Source organism: Gallus gallus, chromosome 20, assembly GCF_016699485.2.
Source record: "Gallus gallus isolate bGalGal1 chromosome 20, bGalGal1.mat.broiler.GRCg7b, whole genome shotgun sequence".
Classification (NCBI taxonomy): domain Eukaryota; kingdom Metazoa; phylum Chordata; class Aves; order Galliformes; family Phasianidae; genus Gallus; species Gallus gallus.
Window position 1 is genome coordinate 8,707,369 of NC_052551.1, and position 21,415 is coordinate 8,728,783.

At 44.7% G+C, this 21,415-nt stretch overlaps 3 protein-coding genes across 4 annotated transcripts in view; 1 reads left to right on the forward strand and 2 right to left on the reverse strand.

Annotated features, from left to right (window-relative positions):
• COL9A3 (collagen type IX alpha 3 chain) overlaps nt 1–8,497 on the forward strand; it is a 31,755-nt gene extending 23,258 nt beyond the window's left edge. The window contains exons 23-32 of the mRNA NM_205305.2: nt 16–69; nt 715–786; nt 2,894–2,929; nt 3,729–3,773; nt 4,326–4,358; nt 4,479–4,625; nt 5,114–5,168; nt 5,758–5,940; nt 6,163–6,240; nt 7,485–8,497. Of these exons, the coding sequence (NP_990636.1) occupies nt 16–69; nt 715–786; nt 2,894–2,929; nt 3,729–3,773; nt 4,326–4,358; nt 4,479–4,625; nt 5,114–5,168; nt 5,758–5,940; nt 6,163–6,240; nt 7,485–7,660 (879 nt within the window). The 3' untranslated portion in view covers nt 7,661–8,497. The remainder of the gene's footprint in view (nt 1–15; nt 70–714; nt 787–2,893; nt 2,930–3,728; nt 3,774–4,325; nt 4,359–4,478; nt 4,626–5,113; nt 5,169–5,757; nt 5,941–6,162; nt 6,241–7,484) is intronic.
• Nucleotides 7,320–14,500, reverse strand: TCFL5 (transcription factor like 5). Of its 2 annotated transcripts, none has more exons than XM_015296651.3 (6): nt 13,663–14,500; nt 12,867–13,053; nt 11,702–11,864; nt 10,864–11,104; nt 10,308–10,449; nt 7,320–9,620 (listed from the first exon to the last, which is right to left on the reverse strand). In XM_015296651.3, the coding sequence occupies exons 1-6, from the start codon at nt 14,319–14,321 to the stop codon at nt 9,474–9,476; spliced, it is 1,539 nt and encodes a 512-aa protein (XP_015152137.1). In that variant the 5' UTR covers nt 14,322–14,500; the 3' UTR covers nt 7,320–9,473. The 2 variants fall into 2 exon arrangements, with proteins under 2 accessions (XP_015152137.1, XP_001234727.2); XM_001234726.5 differs by having other exon boundaries at nt 10,864–11,107; nt 13,663–14,498.
• Nucleotides 14,501–15,573: 1,073 nt separating this feature from the next.
• DIDO1 (death inducer-obliterator 1) overlaps nt 15,574–21,415 on the reverse strand; it is a 47,343-nt gene continuing 41,501 nt past the window's right edge. The window contains exon 17 of the mRNA NM_001012832.3: nt 15,574–20,699. Within this exon, the coding sequence (NP_001012850.3) occupies nt 17,329–20,699 (3,371 nt within the window). The 3' untranslated portion in view covers nt 15,574–17,328. The remainder of the gene's footprint in view (nt 20,700–21,415) is intronic.

Below are 21,415 nucleotides of genomic sequence, written 5' to 3' on the forward strand. Positions count from 1 at the left end.
TCCTTACGTTTTCAGGGTCCCGTTGGTCTCCCAGGCCCCATTGGAGCTCCCGGTGTCCGAGGCTTCCAGGTCAGTGTGCAGACAAGGGTCACTTCACACACATCGTGTTCTGGTCAGCCCCTATGCTCTGCACTGTGCTCAGCATTGTGTGATGGCAGCAAATGAGGGGAAGCAGTGTCTTCCCACTTGCCAGGATTGGGTTAACACCATCACTAACACAGTATAATAGAAAGAACATCAGGGTGAACAAGCTGCCTGCTGAAACTGATGTTTAGTGTTTATATCAGAAGGGTTTGAGTCAACCATGTAGGCCCCTTGCTTTCTCCTTCACCTGGACGCCCTCAGCCTGTGTGCCATCAGCCAGCTCCTTTTCCCTTTTGTTGTATGGAGGACTCCCTTCTTTCTTCCTCTCCTCTCCCCCATTGGTTTACAACCACTCCCTGTCCCCAGAGAACTGGCTGAGGCTGTGTGTGCTGCCAGCTCCTGGGATGTGGTTTTATTAGCAGTGAAGCTGGAGCACCAGGTCAGTGTGCCTGACCAGAAATGAGAGCAGGCTGTACAGGCTGAGCAGTCAGCAAAAGCAATGCTGACAGTAAGCAAATGGTCCCTGGGGAACAAAGGAGAGAGGAAATCCAAGGCAATGCTTTCAAACGTGATGAGCTCTGGGGATGTCGTGCAGGGTTCCCTGTAGCTCTTCTGCTGTTTTCCTAACAGGGTCCCAAAGGTGCCAGTGGGGAACCTGGCCTTCCTGGTCCGACTGGAATTCGTGGAGAGTCTGGTGACAGGGTAAGGAGAAGATGATGTTTGTAACTCCTTCCTGTTTGGGAGATGTGAAATTAGAGCTGATGTCATCACAGCAAGCGGATGCAGTCTCAGTAGCAGGCTGGCACATGGGGTGTCCCCCCTTGTCCTGCTGCTGCTGCATGCCCAAGCTGGGCCCCAAGCAGGCAGCAGGATTCGTGCATCTGCTCCTATTCCTGCCCATGTCCCTTGCAGTGCAGGAGCTCCTGCTAGTTCCAGGCAGGATGGGATCCTATGTAAGCCAGAATAGACAACTCTCGTTTCCTGCTTTGCATGCCACACATGCACAGGAGAGCTGATTCGCGCTGTCATTCAGATGCCTTGATTAGCGTTTCAGGATTTTATTTTTAATTACAGTTTGCTCTGTGATTTCTTTCTGAACAGCCCCACAGGGCCCCACACCTCCGAACAAATCCAACTGTTTTTTTTTTTTTTATGTAAATGAATTCCTTCTCATTTAAAAGAAGGCAGCAGGGCAAAGTGAATGGCATTTGCTCAGGGCCTGCAGGAGAGCAGCAGCCGTGTGTTGGGCGGCTGCCCTGACTCCAGCTTTAAGGTGAACTTTCTGTGTCAGCGGTGGATTTCACAAAGGCCCCTCTGTGTGGGTTTAAAGAAGGCCCTCAGTGCAGCCTGAGGTGTGAGACAGGAGCGGCATTGTGGCCCTGCCCGTGTTCAGGGCTGTGCTGCCATGAGAAATGTGTGCTCCAGAGGGGGAAAGAGGCCGTGCGCGGAGCAGCGTTATCTGGGGAGCTGCTCTGGGGGAAAAAAATCGTGCTTAAAGCAAAAAGCAGAGCAAAAAAAGGGTTTATTTCTGGCTCTGAAGTTAAGCGTGGTTGCTCTGAGATGTAATTGTTGATTGTTTCGTAACCCCTGCTGCTCATTAGCAGGAGAACGTGCCATGTCAGGCCGGGGTACCCCCAGGAGCTTCCCACCTCCCTGTGCACAGCTGACACGTGCAGTGACTTCCCACAGTGCCACTGCTGTTGGTGACAGCCCCACGTGTGCCCACTGTGCGAGAGAACATGCAGCGTTAGTGCAGCTTACCTTCACTGTGCCTGCAGTCTGAGGCACCCATAGGCAAGTATTCCTTCACAGGATTCATGCCACAGATTCCTGGGGATCCTGTATGCAGCATCTCCCAGCAGTCCTTCCCTGAGAAATGTTGGCTGTGCTCAATGGATAGAGGCACCCACGTGAGCACAGCACCGGGTGTAGAACTGGCAGTCCTCAGGGCCACGGGGGTCACTTCTTCCTGCTGCTGGGAGTGGTGGCTGCAGGAAATCCCACCGTTTTGAATCCGAATCTTTTCCACCTGAGCTTTTTTTCCGAGGGAGTGTTCCTTACAGGGGTGTGTTTCATTGCTGTGAACTTCCGTGGAGCCTCAGGACCCCAAAAAGTTGGAGGTGTAGATCCAGGCGGTGATGTCCAGGAAAGAATATATTGCCTTTGCCACTGGCAAACATAAAACAGGAGTCATAGCTATAGTAATTTCTGCATTTCCACGTGCTAGTGCCTGTTTTGCCAAGAATTATTTCTTTCCTTAGTAGAAATCCTCCCCCTTCTTTTTTAAATGTATTCAGTGCTTGATTTGAGCACAATGGCGTGGCCTTATTCTGCGTCTGTCCGCCTCTCAGGTTCCTCCTGCTGAGCCATCTGCAGCTCTGGTTATTAAGGAACGGTCAGATTGCAGGTGCCAGCTTGATGAATGTGCTGTAGAAACCTCACATGAAGGGCAAAATGGTTCATCACTGCGATGTATTTTATCCCTGTGTCATTCTGTGAGCCTCCATGTGAGGAGCACCTGACTGAACCTCCGAGAGAACTGATGCTCTAAAGCCTTGAAATGCCTCCTGTTGCTCTTAGGGTATAAAATGCATGGGCTGAGGCCTGAGCTGCTGGCTGCAGAGTGCGCTGCAAGAGCAGCACGGATGCTTTAACTCTCTTGTTATGTCTGAGAAATGTGAATGAGCGTTGATCCCTCCTACCTGGCAGTTAGGGTGACTCACTGCTGTGTGAGTGCGTGTGTGATGCACCAGGAGTTCACAAGGGAAGAACAATTTGAGCTCATTGGCCTCCTTTTGCTTATTCTCAGGGTCCTGCTGGTGTTATTGGTGCCAAAGGTAGCCAGGTAAGTGACACTGTCCTTCTTTCTGTGATGAGTTTCCTGCTGACAGGAGGCATGACAGTCCTGTCCTGCTGACAGGAGTGACACCAGCATTTCGCTGGGGCGGTCCCTGAGACCAATGAAGAGGATTCACTGTAGCCCCAGGGCTCAGCAGCCTCCTAGCCTCATTAATTTCATCTTTTACTCTCTGCTGCTTAGCTTCCATAGATGAATCTATCTCAGCGCTGAGCTTTTTGAGATAATTTTCATTAAATAAGTAAATTAGGTGGGTGCTTGACTTTATTCTTGCAGAAAATAAGTGATTTTCCAACAAGCATTGCTTGTTCTGTTTCCCAGCTTCAGTGTCTGTGTGTTCTCTGTTTTGTTGCTAAGGGAAAAGCCAACCTGTCCTCTGTTTGTCTTGAATTAACTTTCTCTCTCCAGCCATACAGTCACCATAACAGTGTTCGTTACCTGCTCTAATTGCCATGCAATAGGCAAGCTTTGCTGCACAGCACGTGGAGTGGTGTCAGAGCAGCAGTGTGCAATGGTTTGTGTTGCCTCCAGCGCCTTCCATCAGGCATCCAAGTGCCAACGTGTGGCGAGGGGCATCTCTGTCCTTGTGCAGGCTGCCTGCACCACGCACTGCCCTCAGCAGGGCAGCTCCTGGGCAGTGCTTCCTCTTGGGGGTGGTGGATAATAAGCTGCTAAGTGCCCCCGTCTCCCTTAGGAGCTGAGGTTGTTCAAGTCTCAGAGTGAGCCTTTTTGCCAGTAACCTGTGTGCGTTGTTAGGCGCTGTGTTAATTCTGTCGTCTGCTTTCAGGGCATTGCTGGAGCAGACGGTCTCCCAGGTGACAAAGGAGAACTGGTAGGTGTCCTCAAGTGCAGTAGAATTGAATTTTAAATAGTGGAGCAATGTACAGAACTATGAATTCATACAGAACTAAGACAATCAGTGTGTGTTAACCACGCAAGTACTCCAGCTGCCATCACTGCACCACTGGCTGCAAAAAGGGGACTGCAAGCCAAGCCTGCCAGCCACAGCCTTCTGGGAGTGTGCTGGCCCTGCTGCTCCCTTGAGGAGGCACGGGTAGGCGGTGTGGCCTTCACACAGCAGTGGCACATCAGCACTTGTTGTCATTTTGAGGGGCAGGTGGACATTTTTCTGTCCTCCTGTCGATTTCCAGAACTCTCCAGGCTGTCTGGGCCTGTGTTCAGCACTGGTGCTGGTGCAAGTCTATTGGTGCCGGGCCTGGATGTGGTCTGCAACATCCCGTTATCATTCCTGGCCCCTTTACTGGAGTGGCCCAACATGTGTGTGTCAGCACCGCTTCCCACACCATGCAGAGTGGGAGGAAGGACTTTCAATGGACATTTTCCATAAGATCTTTCTTTCATATTTCCATTTTCTTTCTAACAGGGTCCCTTTGGTCCTCCTGGCCAAAAAGGAGAGGTATGTGTCAGGTACTGCGGACTCGTGCCCTGTAACATTTGCTTATAAACATGCTTACTGTATCTTTCAGTGATGGATCTCCTTAAACTTTAAGTGCTGCATTATTTTTCTTTATTATAGCCAGGAAAAAGAGGAGAACTGGGTCCAAAAGGTGCTCAAGGACCCAATGGGACAGCTGGAGCTCCAGGGATCCCAGGACACCCAGGGCCCATGGGCCATCAGGGGGAGCAGGGCGTTCCTGGCATCACAGGCAAACCGGGGCCTCCTGTAAGTATTGTCTCCTTCTGTGGTGCATTTGTTCACTGCACTGAATGGAAGGATTGCAGGTTTTGGATGCGTGTTCAGAAAAGAAAGTGGCATCCTGCATTTGAGCAGACAAAAGTAACCGTGCAGGCAAGCTAGCAGTCTTGCATCAGGAGTTTTGCAGTGGATAAAAACCGGTGGTTTGCAGGCTTCAGAATTGCAATCTCCCCCCAATGTTTACCTTGGAGAATGAATCTTCTCTCATTGACATACAGATTATTTGTGTCCATTGGAATGGGCCGTAAGCTGCTGTTGTCATTACAGAAGTGAGTTAGAAACTGCTCATTTAAAAATACAGCTCCTCCTCAGTGCTCCAAAAAATCTCATTTTCATGCAGAATCCTGTGCTCCTTACTGAGCTGCTGGAAGTGAGTTTTGAGTCATGATGTATCTGCCAGTTATTATTATCAATAATATGGTTTGTATAATGCAGGATTTCTCTGTTAATTGCAGGGCAAAGAGGCCAGCGAGCAACATATAAGAGAACTCTGTGGGGAAATGATAAACGGTGAGTTTTGCTGGGAGAAAACAAACCAATTATTGTGTGTGGCTGAAGATGAGATCTTGAACATGAGATGTCTACTGAGATTTGTGCTTTTTTATCTTAAGTAAGAAAAATACATTGGCTGTTAATGGAAGGAAATTCTTCAGGAAATTCTTGTTGTTTGGGATGCCTTTCATTTTCTTGAGTTTAGTGTTTTTAAATGATTCAATGGGGCAACATACAAAGCATGCTGGCAGAAGCTCTGATATGTCGTTCAGAAGCTCAGCTCCTATAGCTTTCCTCTCCCCGCCATGGCACATCCCAGTCCTCAAAGCAGGGCTCCAGCCAGGTGCCAGCTCCCCAGCATCTGCCTTTCTTTCCTTGCTGTTACTGCTTTGCCTTTAGAGGTTATGTTCAGCATGGCTTGTTTCAGAGGACTTGGTTTTTAATTATTTAAGTATCATTTTCCAGAATACTCGCCTTGTTTCAAAGTGGCTTAGGAAACAGAAAACAGCATAAGGCAGCAGCAGGTTTCTGACCAAATGGCAAAGAGTGAAAATGTCGGACATGCAGTTTTTAATGTAGGTGCTGATATTCTGTTTTTGCTTTTCAGATCAAATTGCACAGTTAGCTGCTAATCTAAGAAAGCCCTTATCTCCTGGGATGACGGGGCGCCCTGGTCCTGCTGGTCCACCGGGTCCTCCAGGAGCGACGGGAAGCGTTGGACATCCTGGTGCTCGTGGTCCACCCGGATACAGAGGGCCAACAGGAGAGCTTGGTGATCCTGGTCCCAGAGGTGAGACTGAGCTAAGCACTTTCTGTCTTATGCCCACTGAAATAAATGACCAACTTGGTATTGTTTCAGCAGTAGAGGAGAATAGATCGGTCTCTGGACAGAGTTCTAGAGGATCATTTTGCTTGCATCTTCTAGGATGCTGTGCAAGCAAAGATCTTAGCACTGCCCTGAGACTTTTTGATTTTACAGCTCATGGCTGAAATTGTTTATTTATGATTCAAGGTGACACAGGCGAAAAGGGAGATAAAGGACCGGCTGGACAAGGAATTGATGGGCCTGATGGTGATCAAGGACCTCAAGGTGAGCCTGTGCAAATAATGTAATGAGTCATAACTAAAGTAAAAGCTAAGAAGGACAGCTCTGCCTATTTTGTTGGAGGATTCCAAATTTCATTTCTGCAAATCAATAAGCATCTCTTAGGAAGTCTGAAAGAATGTTTTGTTTCCTAGTTTTCTAGTTGTGATTGCATCCTCACAATGAATAAGTTACAGGCATCAAAACCATGCTCTGCATCCACATACTTTCATAACAACAGTATTTATATGCCATTGTCTCTCACATCCTTCCGTAAAAATAATTCCATCAATACATATTTTCTTTTCTAAAGCATGTAAAAAGATGCTATTTTTCATATATTAAGTATTGAAGGCATTTCTCTTATTTATGAGGTGGAGTGATATCACCAGTAGAAGCAATTCTAACTAAAATGAAAAGGATCAGGCATCGTTTCTGTATCATAATTAAGTCAGGAATGCAGGTTTAGAGATGCAGTTGTCCCTCAGGGAGACAGAAGCTCATTTTACAATATTTATAAAAGCTCGTTATTATGGGAATTAAGAGTTCTGTGAATTATCTTTGGCATCTCAAAGAAAAAGAATAGAAGAAAGAACAGCTCAGGCCTGCCTCAAACCAAAATTGTTTCTGCCAGTAAACAAAATGTGTATTTCACCATCAGGAAATGTTTGAAATTAGACACATTTCAAAGGAAGCTCCTTATCTTTAATGTCAGTGAGGCGTTCTGCATTGTCACTCTCCTTCCCCTATTCAGAGTCTTAATGACGATCAGACTTTGGGACGTGCAGTGAGCTGAAGCAGCTGAGTGCCACTGCCTCCTGCTAAGGAGGGATCTGGGGAGCAAGAGGAGCACTCCCCTGGGCACAGTGAGCAAACAGTTTAGGGACCCTGCAAAATAAATCTGGTTACAAATTGTCCTTCATGGACTAGAGGTAGTAGCAATGTGGAATCCATTTCTGCTGTGGTCAGCAAAAGTCAAAACTGACCCATGCAGTAACAATATTAAACATGCAGTGTAATATTAACTACACTCAGGTAATTCCAGGAAACCCAAAGGTACTCTAAAAAAAATCCAACGCATCCACTGCAAACTCAGGGTAAATTTATTCAACATCTTGTATTCAACAAGTCAGAACAAGTCTGATATACAGATACTCAAAGTATTTTAAAGAACTTCAAAAGTTACATCTATTTTTAAAAATGAAAGTCAGGAAATATTACATGTAATGTTTTTCCCCCTTCTTGTTTAGGACTTCCTGGTGTACCTGGAATTAGTAAAAATGGTCGGGATGGTGCTCAGGGTGAACCCGGTCTTCCAGGGGATCCCGGTACTCCTGGTGCTGTTGGGGCTCAGGGAACTCCAGGCATATGTGACACATCAGCTTGCATGGGAGCTGTCGGAGCATCGACTTCCAAAAAGTCATAAAACAGTACAAGAAGTGGAGAAGTGACTGAATATTTAAATAAACAGTGCATTGTAAGAAAACAGACAATCTTCCTAGTGATAAATGGACAGATGTTCCTTCTATTATAAGTGGAGACTTTGACACAATAATTCAGTTCTATGAAAAAGAAAGCATCAGATGAAAACCATAACTAAAGATGCTTTATGAGCATTTTTTCCTCCTCCCCCAATTATTTTCCAGAATTTTTACTGCTAAATCACCTCACCTTCCCTGCCTCCCCGTGTCGAAGAGACCTGCAAGAGGAAGTGTTCCTTTTTACCATCATCTCCCAGGCTGTACTAGCGCAGCTTTTTTGTATAAATGTTTGATCCTTTGTCAATTGAATTCCTCGGTGCTGCTCCCACTGACTTCAGTCATGCAGGTTTGTGCACTAACATCCACGTCGTTCAGGTTTCAGGCACCTAACTGCTGCTTAGAGCAGTGGAAATAAGGCATTTAAGCATCCAATATTTTAACACCTTAACACTCTGGGCTAAGACCACAGCTTAGGTATATGCTGCCTATTATCAGTATTCAGACTGCACCTCAAATATTTGCCCAGCCTAGTAATTACTAAGCCTCTTGCCATCAAATTCTGCAAAAGGTGTAATGTATATATTTTAATTTACAGGGGAGAGTTTTTGTATTTCCATATGATAACAAAGGAAGTTAAGTAACAGCATTTTCATGACCTCAACTTAAGCTATTTGCACAGTAATCATGAAAGAAGCCCCAAATAAGGAAGGATGCTCTTCTAAAGTTCAGCCAAAAAAAGACTTGTATGAACTGTTGTAAAAATAAAAGGAGATTTTTTTTAACCCTTTCTTTGTGATGTTATAAATGTCACTATACACATGAAATGAACTCTATATTCCAAAACTGTTTTTCCTAGGATTGTTTGGAAATAAATTGCTGCAAAATTGTCAATATCCGTGATTTCAAACAGTATTTACTTTGGGAGACCTTTTTGTACTTCAAAACCTGCTGGCATCATCTATTATCACTGAAATTAATAAAGCTCAGACACTATCCTATTCTGCCCTAAATGCTGAAGCTTATCAACAATAGAGCCATATCAGTCTTTAAATATTAAAATAGTTTGTAAGTTTAAATAATCTGCTGTTTACAATATGCCATTTTTGGACTAAACAATACAAGAAACTGTTGGACAGTTCTGTGAAATACATTAAAATAATGCACCACTCTAAAAACAATGCTAATAGCTTTGTATTAATCTTTGGGGTCAAATATGTTAAAGTGCAGCAAACAAACTCCATAATAGCAGCACAATTTAGAAACTATGCACTTATTCAATTAACCTACATAACTTCCAAACTTTTAATGAGAAAAATGGGCATTTTAATACAGTACCTTACATTGCTTTTTACACTTAAAGGATATATTTGCACGTGGCCATGAAAGTAACAGGAGAGGGTGATGTTCTACAACAATTCTTAACTGTACTGTATCACCTTAAAGGAAAAAGAAGGGAAAGAAAATCCAAAGCAGAACCACAAACAGAAAAAGAGCAAGAGGAGAAAAATAATTAATAGCTGCCATGGCATTTTCTTGTTTCCTCTAGTCCCAAAGCTCCTTTAACAGAACACTGATTTATATCGCTGGCAGTTAATTTACATTTCCATTTTGAATGATGAATGTTTTCCTTAAAGCTCTATTTATGTGTTTTTACAAGTTACAGTTTTGGAAGTCACTCCCAGAGCTTATCAAATAAATTAATCACAATAAGTCAAAGCCCTGCATGTAAACAGAGAAAAATACAGTTTAGGTCGTTCCTTATTTATCCACACTTAGACAATTCAGGGCTACTTGGTCTCCATAGCCATGCTGCACATTCTCCTGAACGGGACATGTTACAAACGAATCCGATCTGGGCACTTTCAGTCTCCTGCCTGTTTTGCCACAGAACACAGTCTCAAATTCCTAAAAATCAAAACACAAAAAGAAACAACAACAAAGTTTGTTAGGTATTTTCTTGAGATGTATGTTTTTGTTTCACTGGTATCCTGAAGAAAACTAATGCACATTTAACAGTAAGCACTGAGGGGCCACGTTCCATCTGCTCTCCTATGATACTTTTAGCAGAGACAGAATTGCACTTGGGCTACAAGTAGGGCTGCAGTCGTGTCGGAGCTTATCTGGCATACAACCCTTTACTACTCTCAATCACTTTAAGATAGTGTGGGCACACACGTAGCTCAGAATCCCATCACGTAACCACTGGCTCATAGCAGCCAGCTAGAGACATCTCTGTGAATAAGTGGGGAAGAGAGAAAAAGAAGGGAGAAGAATAGGAATGACTGAAGAAGGCCCTAATTCTACAGACAGCCCCATTCCTGAGTATGATGCTAACTGAAAACAAAAGAAAATAATAGGTAAACCCAATCTGAAAATTCTACCTGAAGACAGCCTATGGTACCACACTACTGAACCGAAATTGTTGCAAGAAGAGCTGGTCAAATAAAACAGCTTTACAAAGGACAGTTCAACGATACAGTGGTCCTTCACCAACAGCACCCAGAAGAAACATTCCATACTTTAGCTATGTTATGACAGCTTTAAAAATGTTTCAGTATTTGATCAAGAACAAAAATGAAATTAGATTTGAACCTGTTTCAGAGAATCGCCATGCTTTTCCTGAATATACTTCAGAAATGCAGTTGTCCACTGTAAGGTTGTTGCTTTATCAGTATCAGCAGTGCAGAACGGAACCAGAAGATTCAGTTCATCACAACAAATCCGGATTCTGCGCCTACAAACAAACACAAAAGGTTATCAAGATGGAAGAGAAGGCAAAAGAGTAATAATAATAATAATAATAAAGGACAATTACTCATATCTGAGACAAGCCATGACCTTTGGGGACTGCTTTTTGTTGTATTTTAAGCTAACTATCTTTAGTTTGCTACAATCTATATTTGTAAGTCTGTATATTAGTTGTGTTACATACAAGTTAGTTACCTCATCTTTCTAGAGCAGCCTGCAATTAGGCACATACACTTTCTTCTAATAAACACCAAAGCCTCACTGCCTGCACTGCTTTTTCTTGTAAGTAAAACAAAATACATCAAATTTACCTTCTACTTTGGAAAACGACGGGACTGTTAGAATATCAGTACCTTAGGCTTCAAAAACTCTGCATTGCAGCTCCTCATAGGAAAATTACCTTCTGTCTCTCTCCATGCGGTTATGTCTTTCTCTTCGCTGAGTAACTCCTTCCTGCGTACCACTCTGCACCTGCACACTTGAATGTGACTGTGCTGACTGCCAGGGGCCCTGGGCAGATGCAGTACTCTGGCTATCTCGCATATTTTGTATTTCACTAAGAGGTTTGCGATCTATGTTTGCATCCATTGGGCTTATTCGGCTGCAACTTCTTTTGTTTATCGCTTGCTTGCATAAGGTGTCTTCTTTGCAAAACAAAGAGGAAAAGAACCTATTGATAATCCTCCTACTGGTCATGGAAAACACTGAGCATAGAAAATTTATTCTTTGTTGTTTTATCTTTGAAGCTTTATGGCCAACCTAGATTGACTCTTCCTTACAGCAACACGTGTCCTAAACCCAAAGGCACCGCTTGTTGACCCAAAATCCACCTAACTTCCATTTGCTCAGAGAACTTACAGAGATCATGCCTACCTTTAATTAGCATTTGAAGAAGTCCTTTAAGTGTTCTTCAATTTGATAACTGGATCTGCTATATCAACTTTTGGGTCAAAAAACGTAGAAAGAAACCAATTACTTACTCTAGACCCAGAATTTCAAAGATACTTTACAGCCTCAGGTTTTCTCACTTCAAGCCAGAAGAGCCAAACACTTTTGCCTATAATTTTAAGCTATATTTACAACTTTTTTCTTTAATCTAGTTCCATATTGCCCACAGCGTATCTCAAAGATCACACCTGATATGATACACTGCACTCATATTCACTGTAGAACATACGCACATTAAAAAGGATTTAAAGGACAGAGAAAGCAAAATGAAAAGAAGGTAGATGGTTTACCTCCAACTTTAATCCAAACTTCCTCAGGCAAAGCTTTATTCATAGCACCTACTGTTTGTTTTGTGGATTCCATTTCCTGATGGTAACAGAAAGAGAATGTTCTGGGAATCCCAATCTCTTGATGTTTGGCAGATTCCAAAATAGTGCAAGATGTTCCAGAGGCCTGTGAAAATCAAGAAGGGAATACTTATGAGGATTATATACATAAAAAGGAGACAATTTTCATTATCGTTGTATGAAGATCTTAAATTTCAGCTCCATTAGTCATTGTGGTGTATGAAAATAAATCTCAATTACTTCTGCACACCACAACTGTGAGATTTTAACAGTCTGCTGAATTTTTAGTTCTACTTCTTGAATATACTTCTGGCATTTCCTGAGTGCCACACTCTCTCTCTTGCTTCAGTGATTACAAGGAAAAAGAAGTAGTAAAAACAAAGCATCACCTTCCTCATCAAAATGAATTAGAAAATAAACAAACACTAGAAAATCTTATTCATTAAACATCTCCTCCTGCTCTTCTACAGAATAAGCAATACAACAGAAAAATATACACATAGATATCTTTCTCCTAAGATACCTGTAATGCTATAATGGGATGGAAAACACAGCAATGACAGTGGAGTGGCAGAGTCCCAGGCTGCAGCAAGTGAGAATAAGCCCAAGTGAAGCAGCAGATGCAGAAACAAAGGAATAAAGCTGCTTACCTTCAGAAGACCTCAGGTATGCAAGGATCTCCACCAAGACACATTCACCTCCACTGCCAACCCTTAAATGAGGCCTGAGAAGGAGTGGATCCTGGCTCCACCCCTTGCAGTCACTCAGGTACATTGCATGCAGCTGAGCTCCCCTGGGTTGGCCCTGCCTTTCCACCAGCTTCTCCGTCACTGCTTCAAGCCGTGACTTAGCACTTCTGCTACAACATCTAACGGCGTACTGATCATTACCATCATTATCACATGACTGAACCACCACACAATTGGTTTGGATAATTTTGATAACCTTACAATTAACAGATGAACAAACTATAGATTGTACTACTTATGTGTATCCAAACCAAGCCACACTTTAACACAAACCTTCACAATTCTACTACACCTAGAAGATTGACATTATTAGCATTTGACATCTTCAGAGTACAATTAATGGAGAACGTATGACCTACCTGGGCCTGTGAGGAATTAGCAGTTCCAGCAGCAGAACACGCACTCATGGTGAACAGTGGATGTGTGAACTGTGGAGAAGGTGTGGTGGGTGTGCTCTTGTTTTTCACCACCGCTGCACACTTGTCCTGATGCTGATGAGGGGGGACACCGACCAGCTCTGATGGCTGCCGAATCAACGTTACCAAGCTACATAACAACACACAAAAACACACTAAGGTGAGTACTTGAAAACGAGGAGCACAGAAAAAAAATCACAGCTACATATCCTTTGGTAGTTATCATCAAGAAACCACTTTCATTTATTACAAAATAGTAATAATCTATCAGCTGAGAAGGTGTTTTATTCAGCACAGTAACAGCCTCAAGGTAATGCTTTAGCAGAACACTGATACAGTTACAGGGCCAAACTGTTTACATTGTATAAGACAACTTTCACTCATCATTCATTACAATAATCAACTGCCCCATATTATTTTGTTAGGCTCAAAAAGCTGCCTTGCTTTTCTAAGTTGCAACACCAGGTAACGTTCTTATCTCACCTTTACTTCAATTACAGGTTGTGATCAATCATAAAGTTGTAAGGTAATTAATTTCGTGACGACATTCTGTGCCACTGATGTGTCACACGGGAGGGCAGAGCACAGCCACGTGGGAGGGGTACAGCTTAGAAAAGTGCAACTTATGAGAACATCGCATGTATTAAAGTACTGATCGTAGGTCTAACTTAGAAAACCCGTTCAAACTCTATGAAAATACATAGCTTAACGACAGAAACTGAAATTAAGCACAACACACTTGTTAAGAGTCACTCCAGATTCTTGGGGTTCTTGGCATCTGGGGTTTTCTGTCTGGATGCTGTTGAATCTGTCCTCCAATCGAACTCTGACTGCAGATTTCGATCTGGGCTCGGGTGCCAGCGCCACATGCTCAACCACTACGCTCCCTTTGCTCGCCCCAGCAAAGCTCTCACCGTGTTTCGCCCTCAATAAGCCGTGCCCCGAGACTTCCGCAGAGCCACCCTTGGGCGTTTTGTCTGCTTGGCTGGCAGGGGGGTTGACCTCACTGAGCAACATCATCCTGAGCTCCTGGAAGTCCGCGTGGCCCACGCAGGGGTTCGAGCCGGGCACGCCGCCGTCGGCGGTCGCTCCCGCCTGGCAGAGGCCGGGGAAGGCGGGCGGGCCGGCGGGGCCGCAGGAGGCGCAGCCCTCGTCGTGCCGCGCGGGGGGACCCGCAGCGCCGGCCCTGGCTTCTGCCTCGCCTTCACCGGCCCGCGCCTCCACGTGCGCGTACAGCGCGTGCTGCAGCTGGCTGTACTCTATTTCCGTCATCTCCACCAGGCTGAGGTCCGCGGCGGTGAAGCCGAGGCTCTGCTCGCCGAAGGACGCGTCCCCCCCGGGGGCGGCGGCAGCCGGAGAGGGGCCGGCAGGGCCGGGCTGCGGGGCGGGCCCCGACATGGCCGCGACACGCCTATCTCACGGACCCGCGTCTCTCTCACGCGCTCAACCACCGAACCCGCCAACGTCACGGCCGACGGCCGCAGGGCAGCGCCCGGCACATAGCGCGGCCCCGCCGCTCCCGCACCACACGAGGCAGCGGCTCGGCCCTCCCCTCCCACACACCGCTGCTCCCGGGAAACGGCCTTCACCTGCTCTGCTCCGCTCGGCTCCCTCAGCCGAGCCCCCGCGCCAGCAACCCGGGGGGCGCGGAGCTGACTACGGCTGAAGGGGAGCGGTCCCTCACCCCCGCGCTCAGAAGGGGACGCTGTGCGCCGCCCGCCGCCCCCCCGGGCCCGCCCTAGCGCTCAGGGGACGGACGGCAGCGGCCAAACCCGCCCGCGCGGCACGCGCAGCACGCGCCGCCGCCAACCGCCGCGCGCAACCGCCCGCCTCGCGCATGCGCGCTGCGCCGCCCGCCAACCGCCCCGCCGCGCTGACGGGTGCGCGCTCCCCACACTGCGGGGCTCCTCGCGGCTGGCCGTGCCCGGCGGCCGCTCCGTGCCCACCGCCCTCTGGGGCAGCTCCGTGCCGTTCTCTCTGTCGTTGTCACCGAAGAGCAGAGCTGCCCTTCAGCTCTGAGCTCAAGGAACCGACCTCGGCGTGCAGAGCGCTGCTCACACGTGAAGTCACGAGACGCAGCCGGGCCGTCTGCCCCGAGGCACCGCCCGAACGCACCCACACGGAACCGCTCTTCCCATGGCAGCATCCCACGCTTGGGGCAGTCTGTGTGGTATTATGTCACGTCTCTGCTCGTGGCCGTGCACTGCAGTACTAAAAGCACACGCCTGTTGTGCCAGGCTCCAGGAACAAGTCAGAGTCACAGGCATGGAAACACTATTCTAGCCCTTAATAAAAGAATATACAGATCCATACTGTATGAAAACCTTTATGCTAAGGTTCAGACCTTTCCCCTGCCTTCCTTCGCTGTGCACCAATGAAGGTTACAGCGTGCACGGGTATTTTCCACACCAAAGGAGGTGTGGCCGGTCCAGAAAGTGCATTCGTGGCCTCCAGAAAGGAGACCAGCAGTGCTGGATGCAGATGTGCACGCGTTGGGCTCTCCATGCCTCCCCCCTCCCAACCCTGGCATCCTGCAAAATGCCATCTTTAGGGTGGAAATGAGACCTGTGTGCCATCAGCCCCTTGTGGTGACTCCCCTGAGATAGTGGGAAATGATGGACGCAGACACACTTAAGAAACAGACAGGATGTAACTGTAGATGTTTATTCTACTTACAGTAACAAAAGCCTGTGAACTCCCGTATCTTAATGTACAGTGCTATATTTTGCCATATAAAATACAATTTACAGAAATTTCTATCAAGTAAACCTAAACAAACACACTTGCTTTTTTGCATACTTTTATGTATGTCTTTAAATTAGAAACATCTCATTAAGAAAAAATCTTACACCATAGTAGATGTCTGTATTCGATAACACCTCTCTGCACGTTAACGTGTTGTTTACAGGTTTGTATTACAATCATTGCAACCAGCAAATCCGTGACGTGTGAGGACTTGTAAGACACACCAACATGGGCTGCATAACCTATGGTGAGATACACGACAGGCGCTACTTGTAAGGGAGAATTCAGGATGCAAATATCTGTAGGAATCTAATTTTACCTCTTTCAAAACTATTTTATAAAAATAAGAAAATACTTAAGCAACTATCAATTCATGTGGCCAAATTGTAAACTAGCCGGGTTTTCTTATTTCATACTTCAGATTTACATACTTGAAGAATACATGAGAAGTAGCTGTGTAATGCATTTCATAGGAGGAACTGTCCCTCCTGTATCACATCAGGTATTGCCGATCTTCTTTCCAAGCTCAATGCATTTATACCCTTTTCATTGGACAGTGTGACATACAGGGCCAGCATAAGCAGGGGCTGACAAAACCAGGGACACTTGTTCTTTTTTAGAACACTTTTAGAACACTTTTAGAGAGGAAAGTACAGGAGAATGTTGACACTGCTTAAATCTCTGGCAGTTTTCTGCAAAAAGGAAACAAAACCCACAAAATGCCCCACGGAAATCAGTACAAAGAACAGAGAGAATGGTCTGTTTAATAAAACTCCTTCTCCTTCCTTTGGTATCCCCATTCTTTTGTAGACTTGACTCATTGCCAAATATATATCTGATACTTTTAGAAATGTTGCTGGTTATAAAGGTGCTACTCTTATATGCTCTGTAATTACAGGTTTGTAAATAGGTGGGATTTAAAATTCCTCACCCTTGTGAGAAACCAAGTATGAACTGTTTCTTTGTTGTACACTTAACAGATGGATGTCAAAACACAAAATAACTGTATAGAGAAAGGAAGATAGTGCACTTTAAGCTTATAGCATTCCGCTTCCAAATCCTCTGTCAGAGATAACACTGTTCTTCTGCAGCCTTTTCCTAAACACACGATTTGTGCATCGTAAAGAAAGACAGCAATATTGGAATCCTTTTTTTATAGCGTGTGCTGTAGGAACAACTTGGACATCAACATATCACATAAATGAGATGTAAAGGTATGGCTCCTAAGATTTTGATTAAATTCTCTTATAAAATTACAATTCAAGTTACTGGAAAACATAACTTTATAATTTTAAAAAGCAATATGCTCTTCTTAGATTTTTCCCATTTCTGTACCGTAAATGGAAATTTTAAGATAAAGATGCAAGTAGAAAAAAACAAAACTTCAGAACAGGTAACGCTGTGAATTTTTATAATAAAAACGTTATGCACAAAATGCAGCAAGTCCAAGTCCAGTATGCTCTTGCTGTTGACATATTTGAGTCTCTTCATTCACAGTTGTTCAAAAATTACTAATTTGTCAGTACATTTTATAAGGCTAGATTTACAACAGCACTTTTGTAAAGGTGAGAATATACAGTATATACAGACGACACTGACTCAGTCCTTGCTATGTTGTAGAAGTATCTTATTTATGGAAAATACAGTAGCAGTCATATTTCTATGACTGAGAAGTGGAAGATGAAGCTTCTGTCTCAGTTGGTTTCTGACTTTCCTTAGGTGCTTCTGGCTTCACCTCTTTGCCAGTCTCCCTGGTCTTGCTCCGATCCTTCCGGTCTTTCCCCCTTTCACGATCCCGATCTCTCTCTCGATCTCTTTCTTTTTCCCTGCTTCGATCCCGGTCCCTGTCTTTATCTCTGTCACGATCTCTGTCTCTGCTTCTTGATCTCTCCCTGTCACGTCTTCTGTAGGATTCTCTGTCTCTGGTTCTAGCTCTGTCTCGGTCTCTGCTTCTTTCCCAGTCTTTAGCATGCTCAGAATCTTTCTCTCTATCTTTGTTCTGGTTTCTGTCTCTGTTTTTATCCCATTCCTTGTCCCTGTGTCTCTCCCAGTCCCTGTCTCTGTTCCAGTTTCTGCCACGGTCTCTTTCCCAAGGTCTGCCATGTTCACGATCCCTTCGTCTTTCCTCAAAGGGTCTACCTTGTCGGTTATCAGCTTGCTGAGGCTCTGGTTGATCTAAGCCCTTGTCTTTATTTCCTCCCTCATATCTTTCTCTCTGTCTCCCTTCAAATGTCTGGCCTCTATATTCAATATTTTTGCTTTCTCGGAAGTCAGATGCTGACCACTGTCCTTCTGACTCATGCCCTTGTCCAGAAACATTGGGAAGAGATGCAGATGGTCCAGCCTCCTCCCACATCTCCTTTCTGTGGGCTGATAGATGGCCTGGAAGGTCTAGGAGTGGTCTTGGGGTTGACTTCATACTTTGTTGTGACTGACCTTGGAAATGAAATCTAGAAGGAGGTTCATTTTGCTCTGGAAACAGTGCAGGCGAGGGTCCTCTTGGTCCTCCATACTGAGGTGGTGCTGGACCTCTCTGGTTGGCAAATCTGGGTGGGGGGCTCCCTCTCCGTTCTTCAAATGGCTGTGGCAAAAGTCCTCTTGGGCCAGGTCCATGATTTGGAGCTGGACCTCTCTGCCCTTCAAATTGATTTGTGTGAGGCCCTCTTGGTCCCCCAAAATGACCAGGGGCTGGACCTCTTGGCCCTCCAAACTGAGGGCCTCCTCTCTGTCCCTTAAACTGAGCTGGTGGAGGTCGTCTTTGACCTCCAAAAGGAAAAGGTCCTCTGTTTCCCATAAACTGAGGTTGATCAGATCCTTCAAATTGTCCTGGAGGCCTAATCATTTCATTATATTGAGAGTCTGAGAATTCCCTTTGTTCCATGTGAGGTTCCATATGATCTTCAAACTGAGATGGCGACATTCCTCTTGGAACACCATAAGATGGGGCAGGGCCCCTATTATCACCAAAAAGCGGAGATCCATGCTGTGAAGAAAATAGGGAAGGGATGGGACCCTTTTGAGGTCCAAACCTTCCAGGGGCAGGTCCTCTTTGCCCATCACTATTTGGAGAACCGTGCTCTTCTGAGAACTGTGGTGCTGGCCCTCTAAAATTAGGTCCGTGAGGTCCTCCAGGTGCATTGTGTATTGGTGGTTGTGGAGGTCCTCCTTTCTGCCCAGGTAAAGAAAATGGAAGTCTGTTTTCTTCAAAGTGCTGTGGGAGAGGGCCACCCTCACCCTGAATTGATGTAGACTCTGTTTGTTCTACAAATTGATGAGGCTGAGGGTTTCTTTGTTCTTCATACTGCAGTGAAGACAGACCTCTCTCTGGTTCATAGTGACCACCTGCGTTTTCCTGAGAAGTAAACATTGCATTTGGAAAAGAATCTCTTCCTATTGCTTCCTTTGGCTCATTTGGCCATGATACTTGATGCATATCTTGCAAAGACTGACTGTCATTTGGTGTGGAGAAATTAGGCTGAAAACATGTAGTTGGAGGTGTTGGAAGCAGCACTTTGCGTAAGGGTTTGGATGTAGAGGGTTCGCCAGGAACTGTTTGATTTACATTCTCCAAATTAACTTGAGCAGTGTTTTCAAATTTGCTACTAGACACCTCTTTCTGTGACACTGTACAAGCCTGTTCACCTGAAACCCAGTTATCACCAGTATAACTTAGCTGAGGAGCAGACATTAATGTATTATCTTCCTTACCAAGTGAAGCTGACAAAGCACTTGGAAAACTTGCTGGAAGAATTTCTCTTGCAGGTGTTTCACTCTGTACTGCCTGTGGCTTTATTCGAGCATCGTTATTGTCATTTATTTCTGTTGCCATTCTTCTGGCTTGTCGAGGATCTCTGGTCTGCCGTGGGTCAGAGCCCTGGTTTAAAACTTGTGCTTGTTGATTTGCAGATGAAGGTAAATCTACTTTTTGTACAGCTTGCTGTCCCTGTTGGAACAATTCAGTCTTTATTAGGGAAGATTTTGGTGGTGGTGACATTAAAGCATCAGACACTGAAAAATGAGCCATTGAAACACCAACAGCTGCTCTTTGTTGTCTGAGGGCTTCTTCTTGCTCCTCTAGTTGCCTTTTCTGTTCTTCTATTTGTTTGTTTAATTCTTCCAACATTTTTTGCTGTTCCACTAAGGATGAGGATGCAGATAAGTCGGGTACGTATGGAGCAGGTGTTTCTGTAGCACTGCTTTTAGCATCCGTATACATTTTGTTAGGTAAATCATCAACAGTAACTTTTGCTTCTTCCAAGATAGTTTCATCTTCTGGATCATAGGCCTCATCCTCTAGTACTGCTGTGTTACTCGGCTTTTCCACACTATAAAGTTTTTCACTTTCACCTGTCTGCATTTCAAAAGCTTTCTCTGGATCATATTCTTCCTCGGGATCGTATGGTCTGTCATCTTCCTCCTCTTCTATTGCTTTGTCTTTTGACATCTGTCCAAACTGCTGTACAATGGGATCTAACAAAGGAACAGCCGCCATACCTCCCTCAGCAGCTGCCTGAGCTTTCTGATTTGAAGACTGGGCAGTTTCAGACTCCTTAGCAGCAGGTTCAAAAGATTTCTTTTTTCCAAAAAGTGTCTGCAGGATGTGCTCCAGAGGTGTGGCAGTTTTTGAGGATGAAGAATGCGTAGCAGTAACGCTTGGAGAAGCAGTAGCTGAAACAGGTGGTGGTGCAGTAGTTGTGCTTCCACTTTTAATCGAGGACAGTATTTTTAATACTGAAGGTGTAACTGCTGAGCTTTCTGGAACAGGAAGAGGGGGTGGAGGTGGAGGAGGAGACCCAGGTGGTGTTGTACTTACAGCTGAGTCTCCAGAATAAAGCGTGTATTTTGGAGTTTTCTTTTCTTGAAAAGAAGCTGTTGGCCCCTTCAAGAACTGAGATGGTTCTGCTTCCTCCTGCAATTGAATCCGACTTCGCTTCTCCTCTATTTTGTCTGTTTCCATGCCAGTAGCAGGACGTTTCCCTTTCTGACAGATAACCAATCCAAGAATTAAATTTGGACGTGATGATTCAAGACCTGAAAGAGAACACAAAGATTGTATATGTAAAAACTATTTTTATCAATGCTTTCAATAGAAACTTATTACATTACATAGTGGTAGCTACAAATCGTAACAATAAGTTCTTCTGAATGGCAATTCTATTAGTCCACATGCATATGTATCTTCATTTATTTACTATTTATATAAACATTTGTATGTAAGAAGAAATATCTTAACCCCTTCCTTGATATTTCTTTAATATTGTACTAACAGATGGAGGCTTTGCTAATGTTGCTACTGTTCAAATATTAAAGAAAGTTCTCATTTTTGTATTATTACTTTTATTCTTGCCCACTCCCACTCCCTACTCAAACAGTTCCTGTAAAATAGTTTGTAATAATGTTGTATACACAGAGATATTGGACAAGCAATCTACCTTTCTGTAGGGCTAAGCTGGAATTTAAGAAGCACAGCTAAAGAAAAGAAAGTTGTAATGCTATTAGAAAACCTTCCTTTGTTTTTTCTTACAGATAAACCACTTGGCACCACTGAACTTCACAACAACAACAACCTCAAACAAACTGTGTTTGGAAACAATATTAAAGCTTACAACTGAGTCCGATTATTTTTCTTTTCCCAGCCAGTTGTCATTTTTAAAATACATAAGAAGTAGGGAAACTGATAACTAACATACCAAACCAGCACATGAGAGCTTAAGCAGATACGAGTTCCACATGTGGGAGAAAGGGAT

Coding starts and splice junctions, on each gene's coding strand:
- TCFL5 (XM_001234726.5), bottom strand. CDS start 14,321: ATGTCGGGGCCCGCCCCGCAGCCCGGCCCTGCCGGCCCCTCTCCGGCT. Junction 13,054..13,662: donor TCTGGAGTGACTCTTAACAA/GTGTGTTGTGCT, acceptor GTTGTTATGTAG/CTTGGTAACGTTGATTCGGC. Junction 10,450..10,863: donor CGCATGGAGAGAGACAGAAG/GTAATTTTCCTA, acceptor GTTTGTTTGTAG/GCGCAGAATCCGGATTTGTT.